This window comes from Lichenostomus cassidix, unplaced genomic scaffold, assembly GCF_008360975.1.
Source record: "Lichenostomus cassidix isolate B80296 unplaced genomic scaffold, HeHo_3.0 HiC_scaffold_40, whole genome shotgun sequence".
NCBI classification, from domain to species: domain Eukaryota; kingdom Metazoa; phylum Chordata; class Aves; order Passeriformes; family Meliphagidae; genus Lichenostomus; species Lichenostomus cassidix.
This window is the reverse complement of record NW_028147459.1, coordinates 597,957-620,422: the sequence shown is the minus strand read 5'-3', so window position 1 is coordinate 620,422 and position 22,466 is coordinate 597,957. Positions and strand designations below refer to the sequence as shown.

The following is a 22,466-nucleotide window of genomic DNA, read 5'->3' as shown; positions in this document are numbered from 1 at the left end:
TTATCGGTGGGGTGATTTTGGGGATCCCGGGTGGGAATTTTGGGGTCCTGAGGGGGAATTTTGGGGTCCTGGGGGTGGAATTTGGGGTCGTGAGATGTCCCTGATGACCCCAAATCCCCCCCAGAGCTCCTGGTGACAATCCCAGGGTGTGGATTTGGGGTCCTGAGGGGGAATTTGGGGTCCTGGAGGGGAATTTTGACCCCCGCGGGTTATCAATGGGGTGATTTTGGGGATCCCGGGTGGGAATTTTGGGCTCCTGGGGGGGAATTTGGGGTGCTGGGATGTCCCTGATGACCCCAAATCCCCCCCAGAGCTCCTGGTGACAATCCCAGGCTGTGGATTTGGGGTCCCAGGAATGGATTTAAAGCCCTGGAGGGGGAGTTTGACCCCCATGGATTATCAATGGGGTGATTTTGGGATCCCGGGGTGGGAATTTTGGGATCTCGGGTGGGAATTTTGGTGTCCCGGGGTGTCCCTGAGCACCCCAAATCCCCCCAGAGCTGCCGGTGAAGATCCCAGGAAGGGATTTTGACCCCCATGGATTATCAATGGGGTGATTTTGGGATCGAGGGTGGGAATTTTGGGGTCCCGGGGGGTCCCTGAGCACCCCAAACCCCCCAGAGCTGCCGGTGAAGATCCTCAGCCCAGACTCAGCTCTGTACTCTGTGGTGGAAAACCAAACTGCCTTCCTGCACTGCCGAGCGTTTGGGGCTCCTGCGCCCACCGTGGAGTGGTGAGAGACCCGTGAGACCCTCGAGAGACCCCTGAGACCCCTGAGAGACCCCCAGAGACCCCTGAGAGACCCTGAGAGACCTCAGAGACCCCTGAGACCCCCAGAGACCCCCCGAGAGACCCCAGAGAGACCCTGAGAGACCCCCTGAGACCCCCAGAGACCCCCCGAGAGACCCCTGAGAGATCCCCAGAGACCCCCCGAGAGACCCCCCGACACTCCCGAGACCCCCGAGAGACCCTGAAGACACCCCGAGAGACCCCCTGAGATCCCCTGAGACCCTAGAGACCCCCAAGACCCCCAGGAGGACCCCGGAACCCCGGTCCCTGAGAGCTCCGGAACTCCCGGGACCCCTGAACCACCTGAGACCCCGGGACCGAACCCAGAGACCTCCCAAGACCCCAGAGACCCTAGAGACCCCGACACCCCCGGAGGCCCCAGAGACCCTAAGTCCAGAGACCCCTGAGATCCTCTGAGACCCAGGAGACCCCAAGACCTGGAGCCCGGTGACCCCCGAGACCACCGAGAGATCCCCTGAGAGACTCCTGGAGACCTCCGGGAGACCCCGACACTCCCAAAACCCTTCGAGACCCCTGAGATCCTAGAGACCCCAAGCCCCCCGGAGCCCCCCAAGACCCCCCGAGCCCCCCGTCTCGCCCCCAAAAGCTGGTTGTCCCCCCAGGCTGAGCCCGGCTCTGGAGCCAGCCCTGCAGGACGATCGCGCCTTCGGCTTCACCAACGGCTCGCTGCGGCTGGCGCGGGTGGGCAGGGGCGACTCGGGGGTCTTCAGGTGCACCGCCAGCAACGCCCACAGCAACGCCAGCGTCACCGCGCGGCTGGACGTGCGGGGTGAGAGACCCCCGGGGACGGCCGGGACCACCTGAGAGCCCCTGAGACCCCCAGAGACCCCCTGAGACCCCCGGGGACAGCCGGGACCACCAGAGACCCCCAGAGACCCCCGGGGACGGCCGGGACCCCCTGAGATCCCCTGAGACCCCCAGAGACCCCCGGGGACAGCCGGGACCACCTGAGAGCCCCGGGACCACCTGGGACCCCCAGAGACCCCCGGGGATAGCCGGGACCCCCAGAGACCCACCGGGACCACCTGAACCTAAACTGAGACCCCCAGAGACCCCCGGGGACAGCCGGGAACAGCCTGAGACCCACCGGGACCCCCTGAGTCCCCCGGGACCCCCAGGGACCACCAGGAACACCCTGAGATCCCCGGGACCCCCTGAACCCAACCTGAGAGACCCCTGGGACCACCAGGGACCCCCAGAGACCCCCTGAACCCAACCTGGGACCCCCTGAGACCCCCTGACACAGCCTGGGAGCCCCTGAGACCCCCAGAGATAGCCGGGAAGAGCCTGAGACCACCCAGGACCCCCTGAGCACGGCCCGGGACCCCCTGAACCCAACCAGAGACCCCCTGACTCCAGCCTGGGTCACTTGGGGACCTCCCGGGACCCTCAGACCTCCCCCAAAAACCTCTGACCTCAGCCTGGGACCCCCTGAGACCACCCTGGGAGCCCCCAGACCCTTCCAGGACCCCCAAAACTCCTCCAAATCCCCTCCAGGACCCCCCAGGACCACCCAAATTCCCCCAAAATCCCCTCCAGGACCCCCCCAGGATCCCCCAAAGCCCCCCTGACCCCTGTCCCCCCCAGGCGCCACCCGGATCACGCTGCCCCCCCGCAGTGTCACCGCCAAGCGGGGCGAGACGGTGACATTCACCTGCCGCGTGACCTTTGACCCCGAGCTGCACCCCCGCGGGGTGACGTGGCTGCGGGGGAAGACCCCCGTGCTGGAGACCCCCGACAGCGACAAGTGAGGGGCTTTGGGGGGTTTGGGGGTCCTGAGGGTTTAGGGGTTAGGGTTGGGGGCTGGGGGGTCCTGGAAGGATTCGGGGGTCTAGGATTTTTGGAGAGGATCTGGGGGGTCTTGGAAGTGTCTGGGAGGGTTTGGGGGGTCCTGAGAGGTTGGGAGGATCTGGGGGTCCTGGAGGGGATTTTGGGGGGTTTGGGGGTCTTGGGAGGGTTTGAGGTCCCAGGGAGGAGGTTGGGGGGTCCTGGAGGATTTGGGGATCTTGGAGGTTTGGGGTCCCGGGGAAGGTTTGGGAGGCTCTGGGGGATCCTGGAGGGGATTTTGGAGCAGTTTGGGGAGGGTTTGGGTGGTCCTGGAGGGATTTGGGGGGTCCTGGAGGGATTTGGGGGGTCCTGGAGGAGTCTGGGGGTCCCGGGAAGAGTTTGGGGAGGTTTTGAGGGGTCCAGAGGTCGAGGTTGGGGATCTGGAGGGATTTTGGAGGGGTTTTGGGGGTCTTGGAAGGGTCTGGGGTGTCCTGGAGAGGTTTGGGGGGCTCTGGGGGGTCCTGGAGGGGATTTCGGGGGTCCTGGAGAGAGTTTCGGGGGGTTTTGGGGATCTCGGAAGGGTTTGGGGGGTCCTGGAGGGGTCTGGGGGTGTCTTAGGGGGGATTTTGGAGGGATTTAGGGGGTCCTGGAAGGGTTTGGGGGGTCCTGGGGAAGGTTGGTGAGGTTTTGGGGATTCCTGGAGGGGTCTACGGGGTCCCAGGGAGGATTTGGAGGATCCTGGAAGGATTTCGGGAGGATTTTCGGCTCCCAGGAGAGATTTGGGGGGAAGATTTGGGAATCCCAGGAAGGATTTGGAGAATTCCATGAAGGATTCGGGGGATTTAAGAATCCCAGGGTGGGTCTGGGAGGATCCCAGGCAGGATTTTGGGGAATCCCAGGCAGGATTTTGGGGTTTTTTTTTGATGTCCCCAACCGGCGGCAGGTTCTCGGTGACAGAGGACAGCCTGACGGTGGCCGGAGTGGACTATGGGGACCAAGGACACTTCCGGTGTCACGCCTGGACCCAGCTGGACAGTGCCGAGGCTGAGGCTGAGCTCAGGGTCGTGGGTGAGACCCCGAAAATTGGGGGGGGAAACCCAAAATTGGGGAGGGAAATCTGAAAATTGGGGAGGGAACACCGAAAATTGGGGAGGAAATACCGAAAATTGGGGAGGGAATCCCAAAAATTGGGGAGGAAACACCAAAAATTGGGGAGGGGAGGGGGTGTGACCCCAAAAAATTAAGGAGGGGAGGGGGTAGGACCCCAAAAAATTGGGTAAAAGGATGACACCCTGAAACTGGGGAGGGGTGAGACCCCAAAATTGATTTCCCCATTGTTTTGCCCATTGTTTTTCCCGTGTTTTTCCCATTTTTTCCCCGTGTTTTCCCTTGTTTTCCCCCATTATTCTCCCCGTGGTTTTCCCCGTTTTTCCCCATTTTTTCCCCATATATTCCCATTATTCCCCCCGTTTATTTTCCCGTTTTTCCCATTTTTTCTCCATATATACCCCATTACTTCCCCCATATTTTTTCCCGTTTTTCCCCGTGTTTTTCCCGTTTTCCCCCATATATTCCCCATCATTCCCCATTAACCCCCGTATTTTCCTTTTTTTCCCCGTATTTTCCCATTTTCCCGCGTGTTTTCCCGTTTTTCCCATTATTCCCCCGTGGTTTTTCCTATTTCCCCCGTGTTTTTTCCCCATGTTTTCCCCCATTTTCCTCACTATTTCCCCCACTGGTTTTTCCTGTTTTTCCCATTTTTCCCCATATATTCCCCATAATTCTCCCCGTGTTTTTTCCTGTTTTTCCCATTTTTCCCCGTGGTTTTGCCCATTTTTCCCATTTTTTCCCCATCATTCTCCCCGTGTTTTTCCCATTTTTTCCCATTTTTCCCCGTGTTTTTTTTCCCCGTGTTTTTCCCATTTTTCCCCGTGTTTTTTTCCATTTTTCCCATTTTTTCCCATTTTCCCCCATGTTTTTCCCATTTTTTCCCATTTTTCCCTGTGTTTTTCCCATTTTTCCCCGTGTTTTTTTCCATTTTTCCCATTTTTTCCCCATTTTTCCCCACCCCAGGCCGCCCCGGCCCCGTGCGGGACCTGCGGGTGTCAGAGGTTGGCGAGCGGAAGGTGAAGCTGAGCTGGACGCCGGGAGAGGAACACAACAGCCCCGTGGAGAGTGAGGGGCCTGAGGGGGGCTTCGGGGGGCTTCGGGGGGCTTCGGGGGGTCCTGGGGAGATCCCGAGGGGAGTCTGGGGTGGGAATTTGGGGAGATTTGGGGAGATTTGGGGGTTCCAGGTGGTTTCGGGAGGTTTGAAAACTTCAGGAGGGAGCTCGGGGCTGTTTGGGGTTGTGGAGTTCTGGAGGATCCTGGAGGGGTCTGGGGGCTTCGGGGGGATTTGGGGGGCTCGGGGGGTCTTGGGGACATCCCGAGAGGGATCTGGGGTGGGAATTTGGGGAGATTTGGGAGTTCCGGGAGGTCTGAAAGCACCAGGAGGAGTCCGGAGAGAGCTCGGGACTGTTTGGGGTTGGGGAGTTCTGGAGGGTCTGGGGGCTTCGGGGAGCTTCGGGGGTCCTGAAAGGGCTCTGAGGGTCTTGGGGAGATCCCGAGGGGGGTCTGGGTCTGGGGGGTCTTGGGAACATCCCGAGGGGGGTCTGGGGTGGGAATTTGGGGAGATTTGGGGGTTCCGGGGGGACTGGAAGCATCAGGAGGAGTCCGGAGAGAGCTCGGGACTGTTTGGGGTTGGGGAGTTCTGGAGGGTCTGGGGGCTTCGGGGAGCTTCGGGGGTCCTGAAAGGGCTCTGGGGGTCTTGGGGAGATCCCGAGGGGGGTCTGGGGTGGGAATTTGGGGAGATTTGGGGGTTCCAGGTGGTTTCGGGAGGTTTGAAAACTTCAGGAGGGAGCTCGGGGCTGTTTGGGGTTGTGGAGTTCTGGAGGATCCTGGAGGGGTCTGGGGGCTTCGGGGGCTCGGGAGATCCTGTGGGGGTTGGGATGGGAATTTGGGAGATTTGGGGGAGATTTGGGGGTTCCGGGAGTCTCTGAAAACGTCAAGAGTCTGGAGAGAGCTCGGGGCTGTTTGGGGTTGGGGAGTTCTGAAGGGGTCTGGGGGCTTCGGGGGCTTCGGGGGGCTTTGGGGGTCCCGAGGGGTCTGGGGTCTTGGGGAGATCCTGAGGGGGATCTGGGGTGGGAATTTGGGGACATTTTGGGGTCCCGGGGGGTTTGGAAGCGTCAGGAGGAGTCAGGAGGGAGCTCGGGACTGTTTGGGGCTGTGGAGCTCTGGAGGGGTCTGGGGGCTTTGGGGGGCTTTGGGGGGCTTTGGGGGTCCCGAGAGAGGTCTGGGGTGGGAATTTGGGATTTTAGGGTTGTGGGATTTCAGGATTTTGGGGTTTGGGTGTTTGGGGATTCTGGGGTTTGAGGATTTTGGAGATTTTGGGGATGTCGGGGTTTCTGGAGTCTTGGGATTTCGGGGTTTGGGCATTTCGGGCTTTGGGGATTTCAGGATTTCAGGGTTTTGGGGATTTCGGATTTTTGGGATTTCGGGGATTTCAGAATTTTCGGGATTTCGGGCTTTGAGGATTTCGGGATTTCAGGGTTTTTGGGGGATTTCGGGTTTTTGGGATTTCGGGCTTTGGGGATTTCAGGATTTCGGGGGTTTGGGCTTTCAGAATTTGTGGGATTTTGGGGTTTGGGAATTTCCGGATTTTGGGCTCTGGGGATTTCAGGATTTCAGAGTTTGGGAATTTCGGGATTTCAGTATTTCAAGGTTTGGGGAATTTCAGGATTTTGGGATTTGAGGATTCCGGGATTTCAGAATTTGTGGGATTTCGGGTTTTGGGGATTTCAGAATTTCCGGGATTTCGGGTTTTTGGGATTTCGGGATTTCAGAATTTGCGGGGTTTCGGGGTTTGGGGATTTCAGGATTTCGGGGTTTTGGGATTTCAGGGTTTTTGGGATTTCGGGTTTTTGGGGATTTCAGATTTTTGGGATTTCGGGGTTTGGGGAATTTCAGGATTTCAGGATTTCAGGATTCCAGGATTTCAGAATTTGCCGGATTTCGGGATTTGGGGTTTTTGGGATTTCAGGATTTCGGGGGTTTGGGCTTTCAGAATTTGCGGGATTTTGGGATTTGGGGAATTCAGAATTTGCGGGATTTCGGGGTTTGGGAATTTCGGGTTTTGGGGATTTCGGGGTTTGGGATTTGGGGATTTCAGGCTTTGGGGATTTGGGGGTTTCCCTTTCCCCTGACCTTTTTCCCCGCAGAGTTCGTGGTGGAGCAGAAGGAGGAGATTTTCTCTCCGGATGACTTCAAGGAGCTGCTGACAGTTCCGGGGGATCAGCCGCGGGCGGAGCTCAGCCTGTCCCCGTATGGGAAATACAGCTTTAGGGTCAGGGCGGTGAACGCCTATGGCCGGGGCGAGCCCAGCGAGGCCAGCGATGCCATCAGCACTGCCCCGGCGGGTGAGAGACCCTAAAATATCCCAAAATATCCTAAATATACCCTAAAATATCCTAAATACACCCCAAATCCTATAAACCCCATCAGCACTGCCCCGGCGGGTGAGAGACCCCAAAATATCCCAAAATATCCTAAATATACCCTAAAATCCCATAAACCCCATCAGCACTGCCCCGGCGGGTGAGAGACCCTAAAATACCCTAAATACACCCCAAATCCTATAAACCACATCAGCACTGCCGCCGCGGGTGAGAGACCCTAAAAATACCCTAAATACATCCCAAATCCCATAAACCCCATCAGCACTGCCCCGGCGGGTGAGAGATCCTAAAAAAATCCTAAATACCAAAAAAATCCTATAAACCCCGTCAGCACTGCCGCCGCGGGTGAGAGATCCTAAAGATACCCTAAATACCAAAAAAATCCCATAAAATAACCCCAAATCCCATAAACCACATCAGCACTGCCACGGCGGGTGAGAGACCCTAAAAATACCCTAAATAGACCCTAAAATCCCATAAAGTACCCCCAGATCCTATAAACTCTATCAGCACTGCCGCCGCGGGTGAGAGATCCTAAAAATATCCTAAATATACCCAAAATCCCATAGAACCCATCAGTACTGCCGCGGCGGGTGAGAGACCCCAAAATATCCCAAATATATCCTAAATATACCCTAAAATCCCATAAACCCCATCAGCACTGCCGCGGCGGGTGAGAGACCCTAAAATATCCTAAAGAAACCCTAAAATATCCTAAATTCACCCCAAATCCTATAAACCCCATCAGCACTGCCCCGGCGGGTGAGAGACCCTAAAATATCCTAAATACCAAAAAAATCCCATAAAATCCCCAAATCCCATAAAATCCCCCAAATCCCATAAAATCTCCCCAAAATCCCATAAAATCCCAAAAATCCCATAAAATCCCCCCAAATCCCATAAAATCTCCCCAAAATCCCATAAAATCCCCTCACCTTCCCGCAGCTCCCGAGAAATACCCCATGGGGGTGAAGGGGGAGGGGAATGAGACCAACAACCTGGTGATCACCTGGCAGGTATGGGGGATTTGGGGGATTTGGGATTTGGGGTTTTGGGGTGGGTTTGGGAGCTCCGAGTGGTTTGGGGTGTTTAGGGTGGATTTGGGGTGGATTTTGGGGGCTCAGAGTGGTTTGGGGTTGGTTTGGCGGATTCCGGTACTGCTCGAGCTGTATTTAGGGTTATATTTAGGATTACATTTAGGGTTTGGGCTCTATGTACGATTTTCGGGCTGTTTTTTGGGATCAGGGTAAATTTTGGGGTTCTGTCCCCCAGCCGCTGCCCCCCCAGGACTGGAACGCCCCCCAGCTCTGGTACCGGGTGCAGTTACAGGGCTGTATTTAGGGTTACATTTAGGATTACATTTAGGATCTCAGGGCGGTATTTAGGGTTTAAGCTGTATTTAGGATTTCAGGGTTAATTTTTGGGGTTCTGTCCCTCAGCCGCTGCCCCCCCAGGACTGGAACGCCCCCCAGCTCTGGTACCGGGTGCAGTTACAAGGCTGTATTTAGGGTTACATTTAGGGTTACATTTAGGATTTCAGGATTACATTTAGGATTTCAGGCTGTATTTAGGATTTCAGTGCTAATTTTGGGGTTCTGTCCCTCAGCCGCTGCCCCCCCAGGACTAGAACGCCCCCCAGCTCTGGTACCGGGTGCAGTTACAAGGCTGTATTTAGGGTTACATTTAGGGTTACATTTAGGATTTCAGGGTTACATTTAGGATTTCAGGGTTACATTTAGGATTTCAATGATAATTTTGGGGTTCTGTCCCCCAGCCGCTGCCCCCCCAGGACTGGAACGCCCCCCAGCTCTGGTACCGGGTGCAGTTACAGGGCTGTGTTTAGGGTTACATTTAGGGTTACATTTAGGATTTCAGGGTTATTTTTGGGATCAGGGTTAATTTTGGGGTTCTGTCCCCCAGCCGCTGCCCCCCCAGGACTGGAACGCCCCCCAGCTCTGGTACCGGGTGCAGTTACAGGGTTATATTTGGGGTTTCATTTAGGATTACATTTAGGATTTCAGGCTGTATTTAGGATTTCAGGGTTAATTTTGGGGTTCTGTCCCCAGCCGCTGCCCCCCCAGGACTGGAACGCCCCCCAGCTCTGGTACCGGGTGCAGTGGCGGCCCCTGGAGCAGGGCGGGGCTCCGGGGGCTGCCGGGGGTCGCGAGTGGCAGGAGGTGACGTCACCGGCGCCCCCCGTGGTGGTCGCCGAGACCCCAACGTTCAGCCCCTTCGAGATCCGCGTGCAGGCGCTGAACGAGCAGGGCAAGGGGCCTGAGCCGCCCCAGGTCATCGGCTACTCGGGGGAGGACCGTGAGTGAGACCCCCGACCCTAATGGGGACCCCGACCCTAAGGGGGACTGCTCCCTAAATAGGGACTGAGCCCCAAATAGGGACCGGGCACCAAATAGGGACTACATCCCAAATAGGGACTGCACCCCAAATAGGGACCCCCGCCCCAATGGGGACCCCGACCCTAATAGGGACCGAGCCCCAAATAGGGACCCCAACCCAAATAGGGACTACATCCCAAATAGGGACTACATCCCAAATAGGGACCGAGCCCCTAAAGGGAAATCCTAAAATAAAAACTCAGTATGGGACCCCTCCCCAAAATAAAAATACTGTGCAGGACCCCTCCCCAGAATAGGAACCCCAATATAGAAACCCCGGGGTGGGACCCCTCCCCAAATAGGGACCCGAGTGCGGGACCCCTCCCCAAATAAGGACCCCTACCCAAATAAGGACCGCGCCCCTAAAGGGAAATCCTAAAATAAAAACCCAGTGCGGGACCCCTCGCCAGAGTAAAAACCCCAAAATAGAAACGCCAGTGGGGGACCCCTCCCCAAATAGGGACCCCTCCCCAAATAGGGACCCCTCCCCAAAATAGAAATCCTAAAATAAAAACCCAATGCGGGACCCCTCCCCAAATGGGGACACCTCCCCATATAAGAATCCTGGTGTGGGACCCCTCCCCAAAATAAAAAACCCAGTGTGGGACCCTCTCCCCAAATAGGGACCTCTCCCCAAATAGAGACCCCAGTGTGAGACCCCTCCCCAAAATAAAAATACAGTGCGGGACCCCTGCCCAAATAGGGATCCCTCTCCAAAATAGAAATCCTAAAATAAAACCTCAGGGCGGGACCCCTCCCCAGAATAGAAACCCTAAAATAGAGACCCCCTCCCCAAAATAAACAATTTTACCCCAGAATGGGAAAAAGGGGAGACCCCAAATGTCGGAATTTTGGGGAGAGGAAAAGGGGGAGAATCCCAAATCTGAGAGGGTTTGGGGAGAGAAAAGCAAGGGAATCCCAAATCTGAGAGGGTTTGGGGAGAGAAAAGCAAGGGAATCCCAAATCTGAGAGGGTTTGGGGAGTGACAAATTGAGGGAAACCCCAAATGTGGAGGATTTGGGGAGAAATGAGGTGGGGAGACCCTAAATCTGGGGATTTGGGAAACCCCAAAGCGGAGCAAACCCCAAATCTCGGGGATTTTGGGATACCCCAAATCTCGGGGTGACCCCAAACCCGGAGCTGCATTTCGGGGTCTCCTTGACTCCCTCACTGGGATGCGATCAGCGCCCTGATTTGGGGGATTTTGGGGATTTAGGGGATTTTGGGGAGGGGTCCCGGGGGGGTCCCGGGGGGGTTTAGGGTCTCACCCCTCCCGCCCCCAGTGCCGCTGGCGTACCCCGAGAACGTTGGGGTGGAGCTGCTGAACAGCACGAGCGTCAGGGTGAGGTGGAGCCTGGGGGGAAAGCTGAAGGACCTGCGGGGCCACCTGAGGGGCTACCGGGTGAGGGGACGGGGCTTCGGGGGCTGGGGGCTCCGTCTGGGGGTCTGGGGGTCGCCTGGTGGGATGGGGAGGAGATTTGGGGCGGTTTTGGAGGGTATGGGGGCTACATTTGGGGCGGTTTGGGGGTCTGGGGTGTCGGTTTGGGGAGGTTTTGGGGGTCTGGGGGCTCAGTTTGGGGTGGTTTGGGGAGGTTTGGGGGTCTGGGGGCTAGACTTGGGGAATTTTGGGGGCTCTGGGGGCTCAGTTTGGGGTGGTTTGGGGGTCTGGGGGGCGCCTGGTGGGACGGGGGGAGATTTGGGGGCGTTTTGGAGGGTCTGGGGGCTACATTTTGGGGGGTTTTGGGGTCTGGGGGCTCAGTTTGGGGCGGTTTGGGGGAGTTTGGGGGTCTGGGGGGCGCCTGGTGGGATGGGGAGGAGATTTGGGGGCGGTTTTGGAGGGTCTGGGGGCTACATTTGGGGCGGTTTGGGGGTCTGGGGTGTCGGTTTGGGGAGGTTTATGGGGTCTGGGGGTCGCCTGGTGGGACGGGGGAGATTTGAGGAGTTGGAGGGTCTGGGGTCTCGGTTTGGGGAGGTTTTGGGGTCTGGGGGCTCGATTTTGGGGTGGTTTGGTGGTTTGGGGCGGTTTTGATGGTCTGGGGGTCTCGATTTGGGCGGTTTGGGGGTCTGAGGGGCTCCAGTTTGGGGTGGTTTGGGGGTCTGGGGGGCTGTGGGATGGGAGGGGAGCGATTTGGGGCGGTTTTGGGGTCTGGGGTCTCGGTTTGGGGAGGTTTTGAGGGGTCTGGAGGCTCGACTTTGGGGTCTGGGGGCTCAATTTGGGGCGGTTTTGGGGTCCGGGCGTCTCGATTTGGGGAGGTTTGGTGGTCTGAGGCAGTTTTGGGGGGTCTGGGGTCTGGGTTTGGGGTTGTTTTGGGGGTCTGGGGGGGTCTGGGAATGTGGGATTTTGGATCAATTCGGGGCATTTTGGGGGGTCCTGACGCCCCCCGGGTGAAATTTGGGGTCTGTGGGGGGAACATTTTAAGCGGGATTTTGGGGTGTCCTCTCTACCTGGGGGACTCCTCAGTTTGGGGCATTTTTTGGGGGTCCTGACGCCCCCTCCTCACTCCCCGGGTGCTTTTTGGGACCTCCCGGGGCTGTGGGATTTGGGATCAATTCGGGTCATTTTTTTGGGGTCCTGACGCCCCCCAGGTGCTTTTTGGGGTCTCCTGGGACTGTGGGATTTGTTCACAATTCGGGTCATTTTTTGGGGGTCCTGACTCCCCTCCTCGCCGTCCCCCAGATCCAGTACTGGTGGGAAGGCTGGGTGGGCGAGCGCTCCCGCCGGCACGCCCCCCGCCCCGGGACCCCCGCGCCCCCTCCCCAGCCGGGGGTGCTCACCGTGCCGGGCGATGCCCGCGGGGCGCTGCTCGGGGGGCTGCACCCCTGGAGCCACTACCGGCTGCACGTGGTGGTCTTCAACGGGCGGGGGGAGGGACCCCCCAGCGCCGAGATCACCTTCGACACCCCCGAGGGAGGTGAGACCCCCGCGACCCCCGGATTCACCCCAAAAAACTGAGCCGGGAGCCCGAAAAATACAGGGGAGGGGCTGGGAACTCAAAGAACTGGGCTGGGAACCCGAAAAATGAGGTGGGATCCCAAAAAATGAGGTGGGATCCCAAAAAATGAGGTGGGATCCCAAAAAATGAGGTGGGACCCCAAAAAATGAGGTGGGATCCCAAAAAAACTAGGCTGGGACCCCAAAAAATGAGGTGGGATCCCAAAAAAACTAGGCTGGGACCCCAAAAAATGAGGTGGGATCCCAAAAAAACTGGGCTGGGACCCCAAAAAAATGGTCCGGGATCCCGAAAAATAGATGGGAGGGGGTGGGAACTCAAAAAAATATTCTGGGACCTCCAAAAAAACTGAGCTGGGAACCCAAAAATCTGAGTTGGGAACCCGAAAAATGAGGTGGGATCCCAAAAAAACTAGGCTGGGATCCCATAAAATGGCTGGGATCCCGAAAAATATAGGGGAGGGGCTGTGAACCCAAAAAAACCCTGGGCTGGGACCCCAAAAAATGAGGTAGGGTCCCAAAAATCTGAGTTGGGAACCCGAAAAATGAGGTGGGATCCCCCCAAAAAATGAGCTGGGACCCCATAAAACTGAGCTGGGAACCCGAAAAATAGCTGGGAGGGGCTGGGAGCTCAAAAATCAGTTCCGAGACCCCAAAAAACGGGTATTGAACCCCAAAATCGACCCCCGGGATGGGCTGGGATGGGCTGGGAACATAAAAGTTGATCTGAGACCCCAAAATCCTGCCCTGGTACTCCAAACCTTCCCTCCGAGACCCCAAAACTCCCCCCCGAGACCCCAAAATCCCCCCCAAACCCTTCCCGTGGGGTTCCGTCCCCATTTTGGGGAGGATTTGGGGGAATTTTGGGGTCCCTGAGCCCCCCCCGCCCCATCCCCATTTTGGGGGGTTCCGGGGGGTTCCGGGGGGTTCCGGGGGTCCCTGACGCCCCCTCCCCAGTGCCGGGCCCCCCCGAGGAGCTGCGCGCCGAGCGGCTTGGGGACACCGCGCTGGCACTCGAGTGGCGGCGACCGCGACATCCCAACGGGGTCATCACCGGCTACCTGCTGCACTACCGCCTGGGTGCGAACTGGGAGCACTGGGAGGGACTGGGAGGGAACTGGGAGGGACTGGGAGGGACTGGGAGGGACTGAGAGGGAACTGGGAGGGACTGAGAGGGAACTGGGAGGGACTGGGAGGGACTGGGAGGGGGTTAGAGGGACACCGGCAGTACTGGGACGGACTGGGAGGGACTGGGAGAACTGGGAGGGGGTTGGGGGAACTGGGAAGGACTGGGATGTGCTGGGATGGGCACTGGGAGCACTGGGGGGGAACTGGGAGGGGCACTGGGAGTACTGGGAGGGGGTTCTGGGGGTCGCTGGGGGTGATTTTGGGGTTCATTCGGGGCTGTTTTGGGCTGATCTGGGTGGGTTTTTGGGGGTTCATTCGGGGTTTTCTGGGGTTCATTCAAGGCTGTTTTGGGTGGGTTTTTAGGGGTTTTTTGGGGGTTCCTTCGGGGTTTTTTGGGGGTTCAGTCGGAATTGTTTTGCTCTGTTCTTGGTGGCTTTTGGGGTTTTTTTGGGGAGTTCATTCGGAGGCTCTTGCGGGCTATTCCGGGGGTGGTTTTTTTGGGGTTCATTTGGGGTTTTTTGGGGTTCATTCCGGGCCGTTCAGGACTATTCCAGTCGGGTTTTTTTTGGGGTTCATTCGAGGTTTTTTGGGGGTTCATACCGGGCCGTTCAGGACTATTCCAGTTGGGGTTTTTTGGGGTTTATTTGGGGTTTTTTGGGGGTTCATTCCGGGCCGTTCAGGACTATTCCAGTCAGGTTTTTTGGGTTCATTTGGGGATTTTTTGGGTTCATTCCGGGGCTGTTTTGGGCTATTCCAGCCGGTTTTTTTGGGGTTCATTCCGGGCCATTCAGGACTATTCCAGTCGGTTTTTTTGGGGTTCATTCCGGGCCGTTCAGGACTATTCCAGTCGGTTTTTTTGGGGTTCATTCCGGGCCATTCAGGACTATTCCAGCCGGTTTTTTTGGGGTTCATTCCGGGCCGTTCAGGACTATTCCAGTCGGTTTTTTTGGGGTTCCCTCCCACCCCTGACCCCCGTTTTCCCGGCACAGAGAACCAGACCGAAGGCCCTTTCCCGGATGAGATCTCCTTCCCTGCCGGGACTCTCAACACCACGCTGGCCCGGCTGGAGCCGCGCGGCCGCTACCGGCTGGAGCTCCGCGCTCGGACCCGCGAGGGGCCGGGAGTGCCGCTGGTGCGCCTGGCCAGCCTCGCCCCCGAGCCCGGTGAGCCCCCAGACCTCGGGGGACCCCAAAAAATACCGGGGGGAACCTAAAACTGCCGGGGGGAACCCTAAAAAATACCGGGGGAACCGGGAATTGGGGGGGAATCGGAATTGTCGGGAGGGATCTGGAATTGTCGGGGAAGGGAGATTCCGGAATTGCCGGGGAAGGGAGGCTGAAAACACCTTGGGGATCCCAAAAACTGCCGGGGGGACCCCAAAAACCTCCGGGGAGATCCCAAAAAACAGCGGGGAAACCCAAAAACCGGCTGGGGAACCGGGAACTGGGGAGAATCGGAATTGTCGGGAGGATCTGGAATTGCCGGGGAAGGGAGGCTGAAAACACCTTGGGGATCCCAAAAACCGCCGGGATGGAACCTAAAAACCGCCGGGGGACCCCAAAAACCTCCGGGGAGATCCCAAAAAACACCGGGGGAACCCAAAACCGGCGGGAGAAACGGGAACTGGGGGGGATCAGGAATTGTCGGGGAAGGGAGACTCTGAAATTGCCTGGGGAAGTGAGGCTGAAACCACCTTGGGGACCCCAAAAACTGCCGGGATGGAACCCTTAAACTGCCGAGGGGACCCCAAAAACCTCCGGGGGAATTGGGAATTGGGGAGCATCCGGGATTACCGGGGGAATCCCGAAATTGTGGAGGATCCGGGATTACCGGAGGAGATTTGGAATTGCTGGGGGGATCCGGAATTGCCGGGAAGGGAGGATGAAATCACCTTGGGGACCCAAAAACCGCCCGGGGAGACCCCAAAAACCGCTGAGGGGACTCCGAAATCGCCGGGGGGACCCCAAAACCACCACGGGGGGGGGGTCTAGAAATAACAGGGTGGGAGAGAGATATTTAGAGACCCCCAGGAGAGGAACCCCGCGACCCCCAAACCGCCGAATTCTGGGGGGTCAGGGGGAGGTGGATCCCCCCAATTTTGGGGTGACAGCCCCCTCGCCCCCCCGCAGTGCTGCCGGTGCTGGGGAGTGTCGGTTTTGGGGAGGTGGGCGAGGATTTCACCGTCCTGCACTGGACCCTCGCCCAGCCCCAGGCCAGCATCGAGTTCGAGGTGGAATACATGAGCAAAACCCGTAAGGGACTGGGGGATACTGGGAGGGGGTTTGAGGGATACTGGGAGGGGGTTTGGGGGGTCCTGGGGAAAATGGGGTTTGGGGGTGGAAATGTGTGGGGTGGAGGGAAATGGGGTTTGGGGAGGGCTGGGTGAGGAGAGGGGTCTGGGGAATTTTGGGGTGTCCGGGGGTTTTAGGGGGTCCCGAGGGGGGTTTTGGGGATCCTGAGGGGGGAAATTGGGATTTAGGGGATCCCACAGGGGATTTGGGGGAATCTCTGGGGATTTCGGGAGCGAACCACTCTTGGAACATCCCGGGATAAAAAGGGATGGGGGCGTTTCTGGGGGGTTTTGGGGAGATCTCGGGAATCTCCCGGGGGTCTCTGGGGGCTGTGGGTGAGGGGAGGGGTCTGGGGGGTCCTTGGGGAACAGTGCGGGGGTCCCAGAAGGGATTTTGGGGAATTTCTGAGGATTTCGGGAGTGAACGGCGCTTGGAACATCCCTGGATAAAGAGCGGGGCAGAGTGCGGGGGTTTTTCGGGGAGATCTCGGGGCTCTCTAGGGGATTTTGGGGAGGTCTCGGTGGTCTCCTGGGGGTCTTCGGGTTGGGGGAGTGGTCTGGGGGATGCTTGGGGAACAATGCAGGGGCCCCAGAGGGGATTTGGGGGAATTTCTGGGTATTTCGGGAGCGAACCGCGCTTGGAACACCGCGGGATAAAAAGCCCCGCAGGGTGCAGGTATCTCCCGGGGGGTTTCGGGGGGGTTTTGGGGAAGTCTCAGGGGGTCTCTCGGGGGTCTCCGGGTGAGGGGAGGGGCCTGGGGGATCCTTGGGGAACAGTGGGGTGATTTAGGGGTTCCCAGAGGGGATTTTGGGGAATTTCTGGGTATTTCGGGAGTGAACCGCGCTTGGAACATCCCGGGATAAAAAGCTCCGCGGGGTGCGGGGGTTTCCCGGGGGGTTTCGGGGAGATTTTGGGGAGGTCTCGGGGGGTCTCGCGGGGGTCTCGGCGCCCCCCACGACCCCCGGCCCGCAGCGGAGGAGCCGTGGCGCTCCTCGGGCAGAGCCAACTCGTCGCTGGGGCGATACCGGCTGGGCGACCTGCGGCCCGGAACGTCCTACCGAGTGCAGTTCGTGGGGAGAAACCACTCCGGGGAGCGCGTGGCGTTCTGGGAGAGCGAGGTGCACACCAACGGCACCAGTGAGCCCCGAAACTGCCCCGCTTCACCCCAAAATCCGCCCCGCTTCACCCCCAAATCCGCCCCGCTTCACCCCAAAATCCGCCCCGCTTCACCCCCAAATCCGCCCCGATTTACCCCGAAATACACCCCGATTTACCCTGAAACTGCCCCGCTTCACCCCGAAATCCGGCCCGATTCACCCCGAAATCCTGCCTGAATTTACCCCAAAATCCACCCTGAATCCATCCCGAAATGCCCCAAATTCACCCCAAAATCCAGCCCGAGTTTACCCGAAAATCCAACCCGAATTTACACGAAATCCAGCCAGATTCACCCCAAAATCCTGTCCGAATTTACCCCAAAATCCACCCCGAATTCACCCCGAAAACCAGCCCCAATTTACCCTGAAACCGTCCCGATTCACCCTGAAAATCCAACCCGAATTCATCCCAAAATCCGACCCAATATCCACCTCCAATTCACCTCGAATTCACCCCAAAATCCAACCCCAATTCACCCCGGACCCCAAAACCACTCGGGGATGCCCTAAACTCCTCGAGGGTGTCCCCAAAGTTGCCGAGGTGTCCCCAGAGCTTCTCAGGGGTGCCCAAAACTCCTCTGGGTGTCCCCAAAACCACTCAGGGATGTCCTAAACTCCCCTAGGATGTCCCCAGAATTGCCGGGGATGTCCCCAGAGCGGCCGGGGTGTCCCCAAAACGGCTCGGGGATGCCCTAAACCCCTTGAGGTTGTCCCCATATTTGCCAGAGGTGTCCCCAGATTTCCCGGGGTGTCCCCCGAGCAGCCGGGGTGTCCCCAGAGTTGTCTAGGATGTCCCCAAGAGCAGCCGGGGATGTCCCCAGAGCTGCCGAGGATATCCCCAGAGCAGCCGGGGTGTCCCCAGATTTCCCGGGGATGTCCCCAGAGCAGCCGGGGGTGTCCCCAGAGCAGCCGGGGTGTCCCCAGATTTCCTGGGGATGTCCCCAGAGCGGCCGGGGGTGTCCCCATATTTGCCGGGGGTGTCCCCAAAGTTGTCTAGGATGTCCCCAAAGTTCCCGCGGGTGTCCCCAGAGCAGCCGGGGTGTCCCCAAAACCACTCGGGGATGCCCTAAACCCCTCGAGAGTGTCCCCAAAGTTCCTGGGATGTCCCCAGAGCTGCCGGGGGTGTCCCCATATTTTCCGGGGGTGTCCGCAAAGTTGTCTAGGATGTCCCCAAAGTTCCCGGGGATGTCCTCAGAGTTTTCAGGGTGTCCCTATATTTCCCGGGGGTGTCCCCAAGAGCCCGTGTCCCCGCAGTGGTGCCGCGCGGCGGGTTCGCCACCGAGGGTTGGTTCATCGGCTTCGTGAGCGCCGCGGTGCTGCTGCTCCTCCTCCTCCTCATCCTGTGCTTCATCAAACGCAGCAAGGGGGGCAAGTATTCGGGTGAGCCCAGAGCCCCCCGGCCCCCCCCGGGACCCCCCGGGACCCCCAACCCCCCCTGCCCGCCCAGCTCCTCCTCCTCCGCGGAGGATTTTGGAGGTTTTTTGGGGTTTTGTTTTTGTTTTGGTGGGTTTTTTGGGGGTCCTGAGGGTGGGGAGGGGGTTGGGGAGTCCTTGAGGGGGTCGGGGGGTGGTCGGGGGGGATTTTGGGGAGGGGGTGATGGAGATGGGGGATAAGGGGAGGGGTTTGTGTTTTAGGGGCTCTGGGGGTCCCCAAGGCTTGGGGAGGGGGTTCTTCATTTGGGGAGGGGTCGGGGGTGACCCCAAAGCCCTGGGGGGGCAACGGGAGGTTGGGGGGCGATGGGGATGAGGGGAAGGGTCCATGTTTTGGGGGGCTTTTGTAGGCGAGGGGGTCCCTGGGAGTTCCTAATTTGGGGAGGGGTCTGGGGGTCCCCAGGCTGGTGGGGGAGGATGGGGGGGGAATAAGGGAACAAGGGGGTCTCCGGTTTTGGGGTGGATTTCCGGGAATTGGGGGGATTTCCGGGAATTGGGGGGGGTCGCCGGGGCCCGGGGGAAGCCGGGGGGTCCCGGGGCGGGGGAGGGTCCCGGGGGTCGCGCGCCCCCCCGAACGCGGCGCTGTCCCCGCAGTGAAGGACAAGGAGGACACGCAGGTGGACTCGGAGGCTCGGCCCATGAAGGATGAGACCTTCGGCGAGTACCGGTGAGAAGGGGCGTGGCCCGGGCAGAGGGGCGTGGCCTGGGCAGAGTGGGCGTGGCTTGTGCGGGGAAGGGGCGTGGCTTGCAGAAAGGGCGGGGCTTATCGCGATGGGCGTGTCCAGAGCTGCTGAGCAGCGCTAGATCTGCCCCCCCGCACTAATTACCGCCTCATTAACTGCCCCGTCATTAACTGCCCCCTCATTAACTGCTCCCCTCATTAACTGCCCCCGTCATTAACTGCCCCCTCATTCATTAATTCCCCTCCACGAAATGCTAATTGCCCCTCTCTCACTAATCGCTCGCCTCCTCGTTAACCGCCCTCCGCTAATTGCCCTGGGCTAACGCAGGTCTCTGGAGAGGTAAGGGGGGCTGGGGGGGTCCCGGGGGTCCCTGAGCCCCCATTGGCTGCTGGGATTTTGGGGAGAGCTGGGGGGTTTGGGGGTCCTTGGGGGTCCTTGGGGGTCCTCGTTCATGTCATCCCTTCCCCCCCCCACCCCTCACAGCCATCGTGTCACCCCCAGTGCCACCCTGGGCCACCTCGTGTCCCCCGTGTGGGGTGGGGACAGTGCTTGGCATTGGTTGGGCATTGATCGGTCATTGGTCATTGGTTGGTCATCGATTGGTCATTGGGTCATTGATTGGGTCATTGGTTGGTCATCGATTGGTCATTGGGTCATTGATTGGGTCATTGGGTCATTGGTTGGTCATTGGTTGGTCATTGATTGGTCATTGATCGGGTCATTGGGTCATTGGGTCATTGGTTGGGTGTTGGTTGGGTATTGATTGATTCATTGGATGGTTATTGGTTAGCTCATTGGGTCATTGGTTGGTCATTGATCGGGTCATTGATTAGGTCATTGGTTGGGTCATTGATTGGTCATTGATTGGGTCATGGATCGGGTCATTGATTGGGTCATTGACTGGATCATTGATTGGATCATTTATTGGGTCATCGATCGGGTCACTGATTGGGTCACTGGTGACCCCGCTGACCCCGCTGACCCCACTGACCCCTCTGCCCCACTGACCCCACTGACCCCTCTGACCCCGCTGACCCCGCTGACCCCGCTGACCCCACTGACCCCACTGACCCCGCTGACCCCGCTGACCCCACTGACCCCGCTGACCCCTCTGCCCCCGCTGCCCTGCTGACCCCGCTGACCCCGCTGACCCCGCTGACCCCGCTGACCCCGCTGCCCGGCTGTCCGCAGCGACGGCGAGGAGAAGGCGTCGGGCAGCTCCGGCCGCTCTCTGGGGGCGGCGGGCGCCCAGCTGGGCAGCGATGACAGCCTGGCCGGCTACGGCGGCAGCGCCGATGTCCAGTTCAACGAGGACGGCTCCTTCATCGGCCAGTACAGCGGGGCGCGCGGCACGGCCAGCAGCTCCGGCCCCGCCAGCCCCTCGGCCAACGCGCCCCTCGACTGACCGCCCAGCCTGGCCCGGGGACACGGTGACACTGGGGGGTCACCGCGGCCATGGGGAGCTGCTGAGGGCATGGGGGGGACACCATGGCTGTGGGGACACCTCCAATGTCACACTGGGGACACCATGGCCGTGGGGACCCTGAGGTGTCACAATGGGGCCACCATGGCCATGGGGACTCCTCCAATGTCACAGTGGGGACACCATGGCCATGGGGACCTTGCGATGTCACGGTGAGGCCACCATGGCCATGGGGACTCCTCAGTGTCACACTGGGGACACCACAGCCGTGGGGACCTTGCGGTGTCACACTGGGGACACCATGGTGATGGGGACCTCTCAGTGTCCACCATGGCCATGGGGACTCTGCAGTGACACAGTGGGATCACCATAGCAACAGGGAACCCCCAAATGACATAGTGGGACATTCCATGTCACCATGGGATCTCCATGGCAACGGGGACACCCCATGTCACAGCAGGACCCCCCATCGATGTCACAATGGGACCCCCTGGGCAATGGGACATCCCCCCCCCAGTGTCACCATGGGATGATCTCCATGGCAACGGGGACCCCCCAGTGACATAGTGGGGCACCGATGGCATTGGGGACACCACCAGCACGGGGGGACCCCTCCCCAGATGTCACCATGGGACCCCCAATGTCACCATGGGATCCCCAGTGTCACCATGGGACCCCCCAGATGACACAGTGGGACCCCCCAGTGTCACAGTGGGACCCCCCAGATGTCACCATGGGACCCCCCAGTGTCACAGTGGGACCCCCCGGCTCTGGGGACCCCCCAGACCCACGGAGGACCCCCAGCCCCTCCCCATTTAACGCCCCCCTCCCCCTCCCCCACTCCAGCCCCCCCACCCCTTCACTGCCAAACGGGGGTCTCCCCAGCGCCCCCCGATTTGGGGAGGGTCGTTTGGGGCTGGCGGGAGGGGGGCGGGGCACGGGACCACCCCCCAAAACCCACCTCCCAGCGGGGGGGGCGGGGAGCCCCCGCTGGATTCAGCCAAAAAATCTCCCCCCCCCCCAATTTGGGGAGGGGGCTCTGGACACCGGGGGGGCTCTTCAGACCAAATTGGGGGGGGGAATGGGGGGCTTTTCCCCCTCCCCACTATTTCAGACCCCCCCCTCCTTCACTCCTCCGGGACCCCTCCCCAAAAAAACCTCCGGGGGGTTTGGGTGGGGGTCTCACCACGCCCCCCCCCACCTCTGAATGCATCTCACGGCGCGGCCTTGGAACCTCACACGAGCCGGCGGGGGGGGGCTGCACCCGACCCCCCCTCTGCACCCCAAATCACCCCCCGTGGGGAGGGGGCTGCACCCGACCCCCCCTCTGCACCCCGACCCCCCCTCTGCACCCCAAACCCCCTCAAAACACCCCAAAACCCCCCATTTTGAGGCTAAACCCCCCAAACCCCCCGCCTCCCACCCCAAAGCCTCCCCACGAGGTTTCCCCCCAAATCCCCGGGTCCCGATGGGGCAGACCCTCCCAAAATCCCCGCGCTGTGTCGTAGCTGTGCGCCCCCATGTGTGCGGTGCCCCCCAGCCCCAAACCCCTCTTTTTTGGGAAAAGAAGCGGAAAAATCGGTTCCAAAGGGCCCCAAAAACAGCCGAGCCCCCTCCCCACCCCAGTGTGACCCCCCTCCGTGTGACCCCTCCCCACGTGTGACCCCCCGTGTCCCCCTTCGCCCAACCCCCGACCAAAAACCGCCAAAACCACGTGGAGCAAAAAAACCGCAAAAAACGGAAAAAAAAAATTGGGGAAAAAAACCCCAAAATAAAGGAAGAACTGCCGGGAAAAGGCTCGGGGGGATTTTGGGGAGGGGGCTGCGGGGGGTGGGGGGCCTGTGGGGTTAATGGGGGCTTTGGGGGTTATGGGGGCTGGGGATATATGGGGGATACAGATGGTCTGGGGGCTTGTGGGGGTCTTTGGGGGTCTGGGGGGTC

The 22,466-nt window shown here is 59.5% G+C and overlaps 2 protein-coding genes across 13 annotated transcripts in view; one reads left to right on the top strand and one right to left on the bottom strand.

Annotated features, from left to right (window-relative positions):
* The window catches only part of L1CAM (L1 cell adhesion molecule), a 35,321-nt gene extending 13,444 nt beyond the window's left edge, over positions 1-21,877 (top strand). For 2 of the 11 annotated variants that reach the window (XM_085046312.1, XM_085046307.1), the window contains 19 exons: positions 622-733; positions 1,413-1,579; positions 2,398-2,557; positions 3,521-3,645; positions 4,651-4,752; positions 6,834-7,031; positions 8,016-8,086; positions 9,137-9,383; positions 10,747-10,865; positions 12,141-12,375; positions 13,371-13,493; positions 14,531-14,704; positions 15,671-15,793; positions 16,805-16,969; positions 18,244-18,369; positions 19,014-19,086; positions 19,430-19,441; positions 20,294-21,187; positions 21,230-21,877. In XM_085046312.1, the coding sequence (XP_084902438.1) occupies positions 622-733; positions 1,413-1,579; positions 2,398-2,557; positions 3,521-3,645; positions 4,651-4,752; positions 6,834-7,031; positions 8,016-8,086; positions 9,137-9,383; positions 10,747-10,865; positions 12,141-12,375; positions 13,371-13,493; positions 14,531-14,704; positions 15,671-15,793; positions 16,805-16,969; positions 18,244-18,369; positions 19,014-19,086; positions 19,430-19,441; positions 20,294-20,507 (2,546 nt within the window). In that variant the 3' untranslated portion in view covers positions 20,508-21,187; positions 21,230-21,877. The other 9 variants (XM_085046311.1, XM_085046308.1, XM_085046313.1 and 6 more) reach the window with 9 other exon arrangements.
* The window catches only part of RPL10 (ribosomal protein L10), a 117,718-nt gene that overhangs the window by 76,126 nt on the left and 19,126 nt on the right, over positions 1-22,466 (bottom strand). The gene's annotated exons all lie outside the window — the stretch shown is intronic.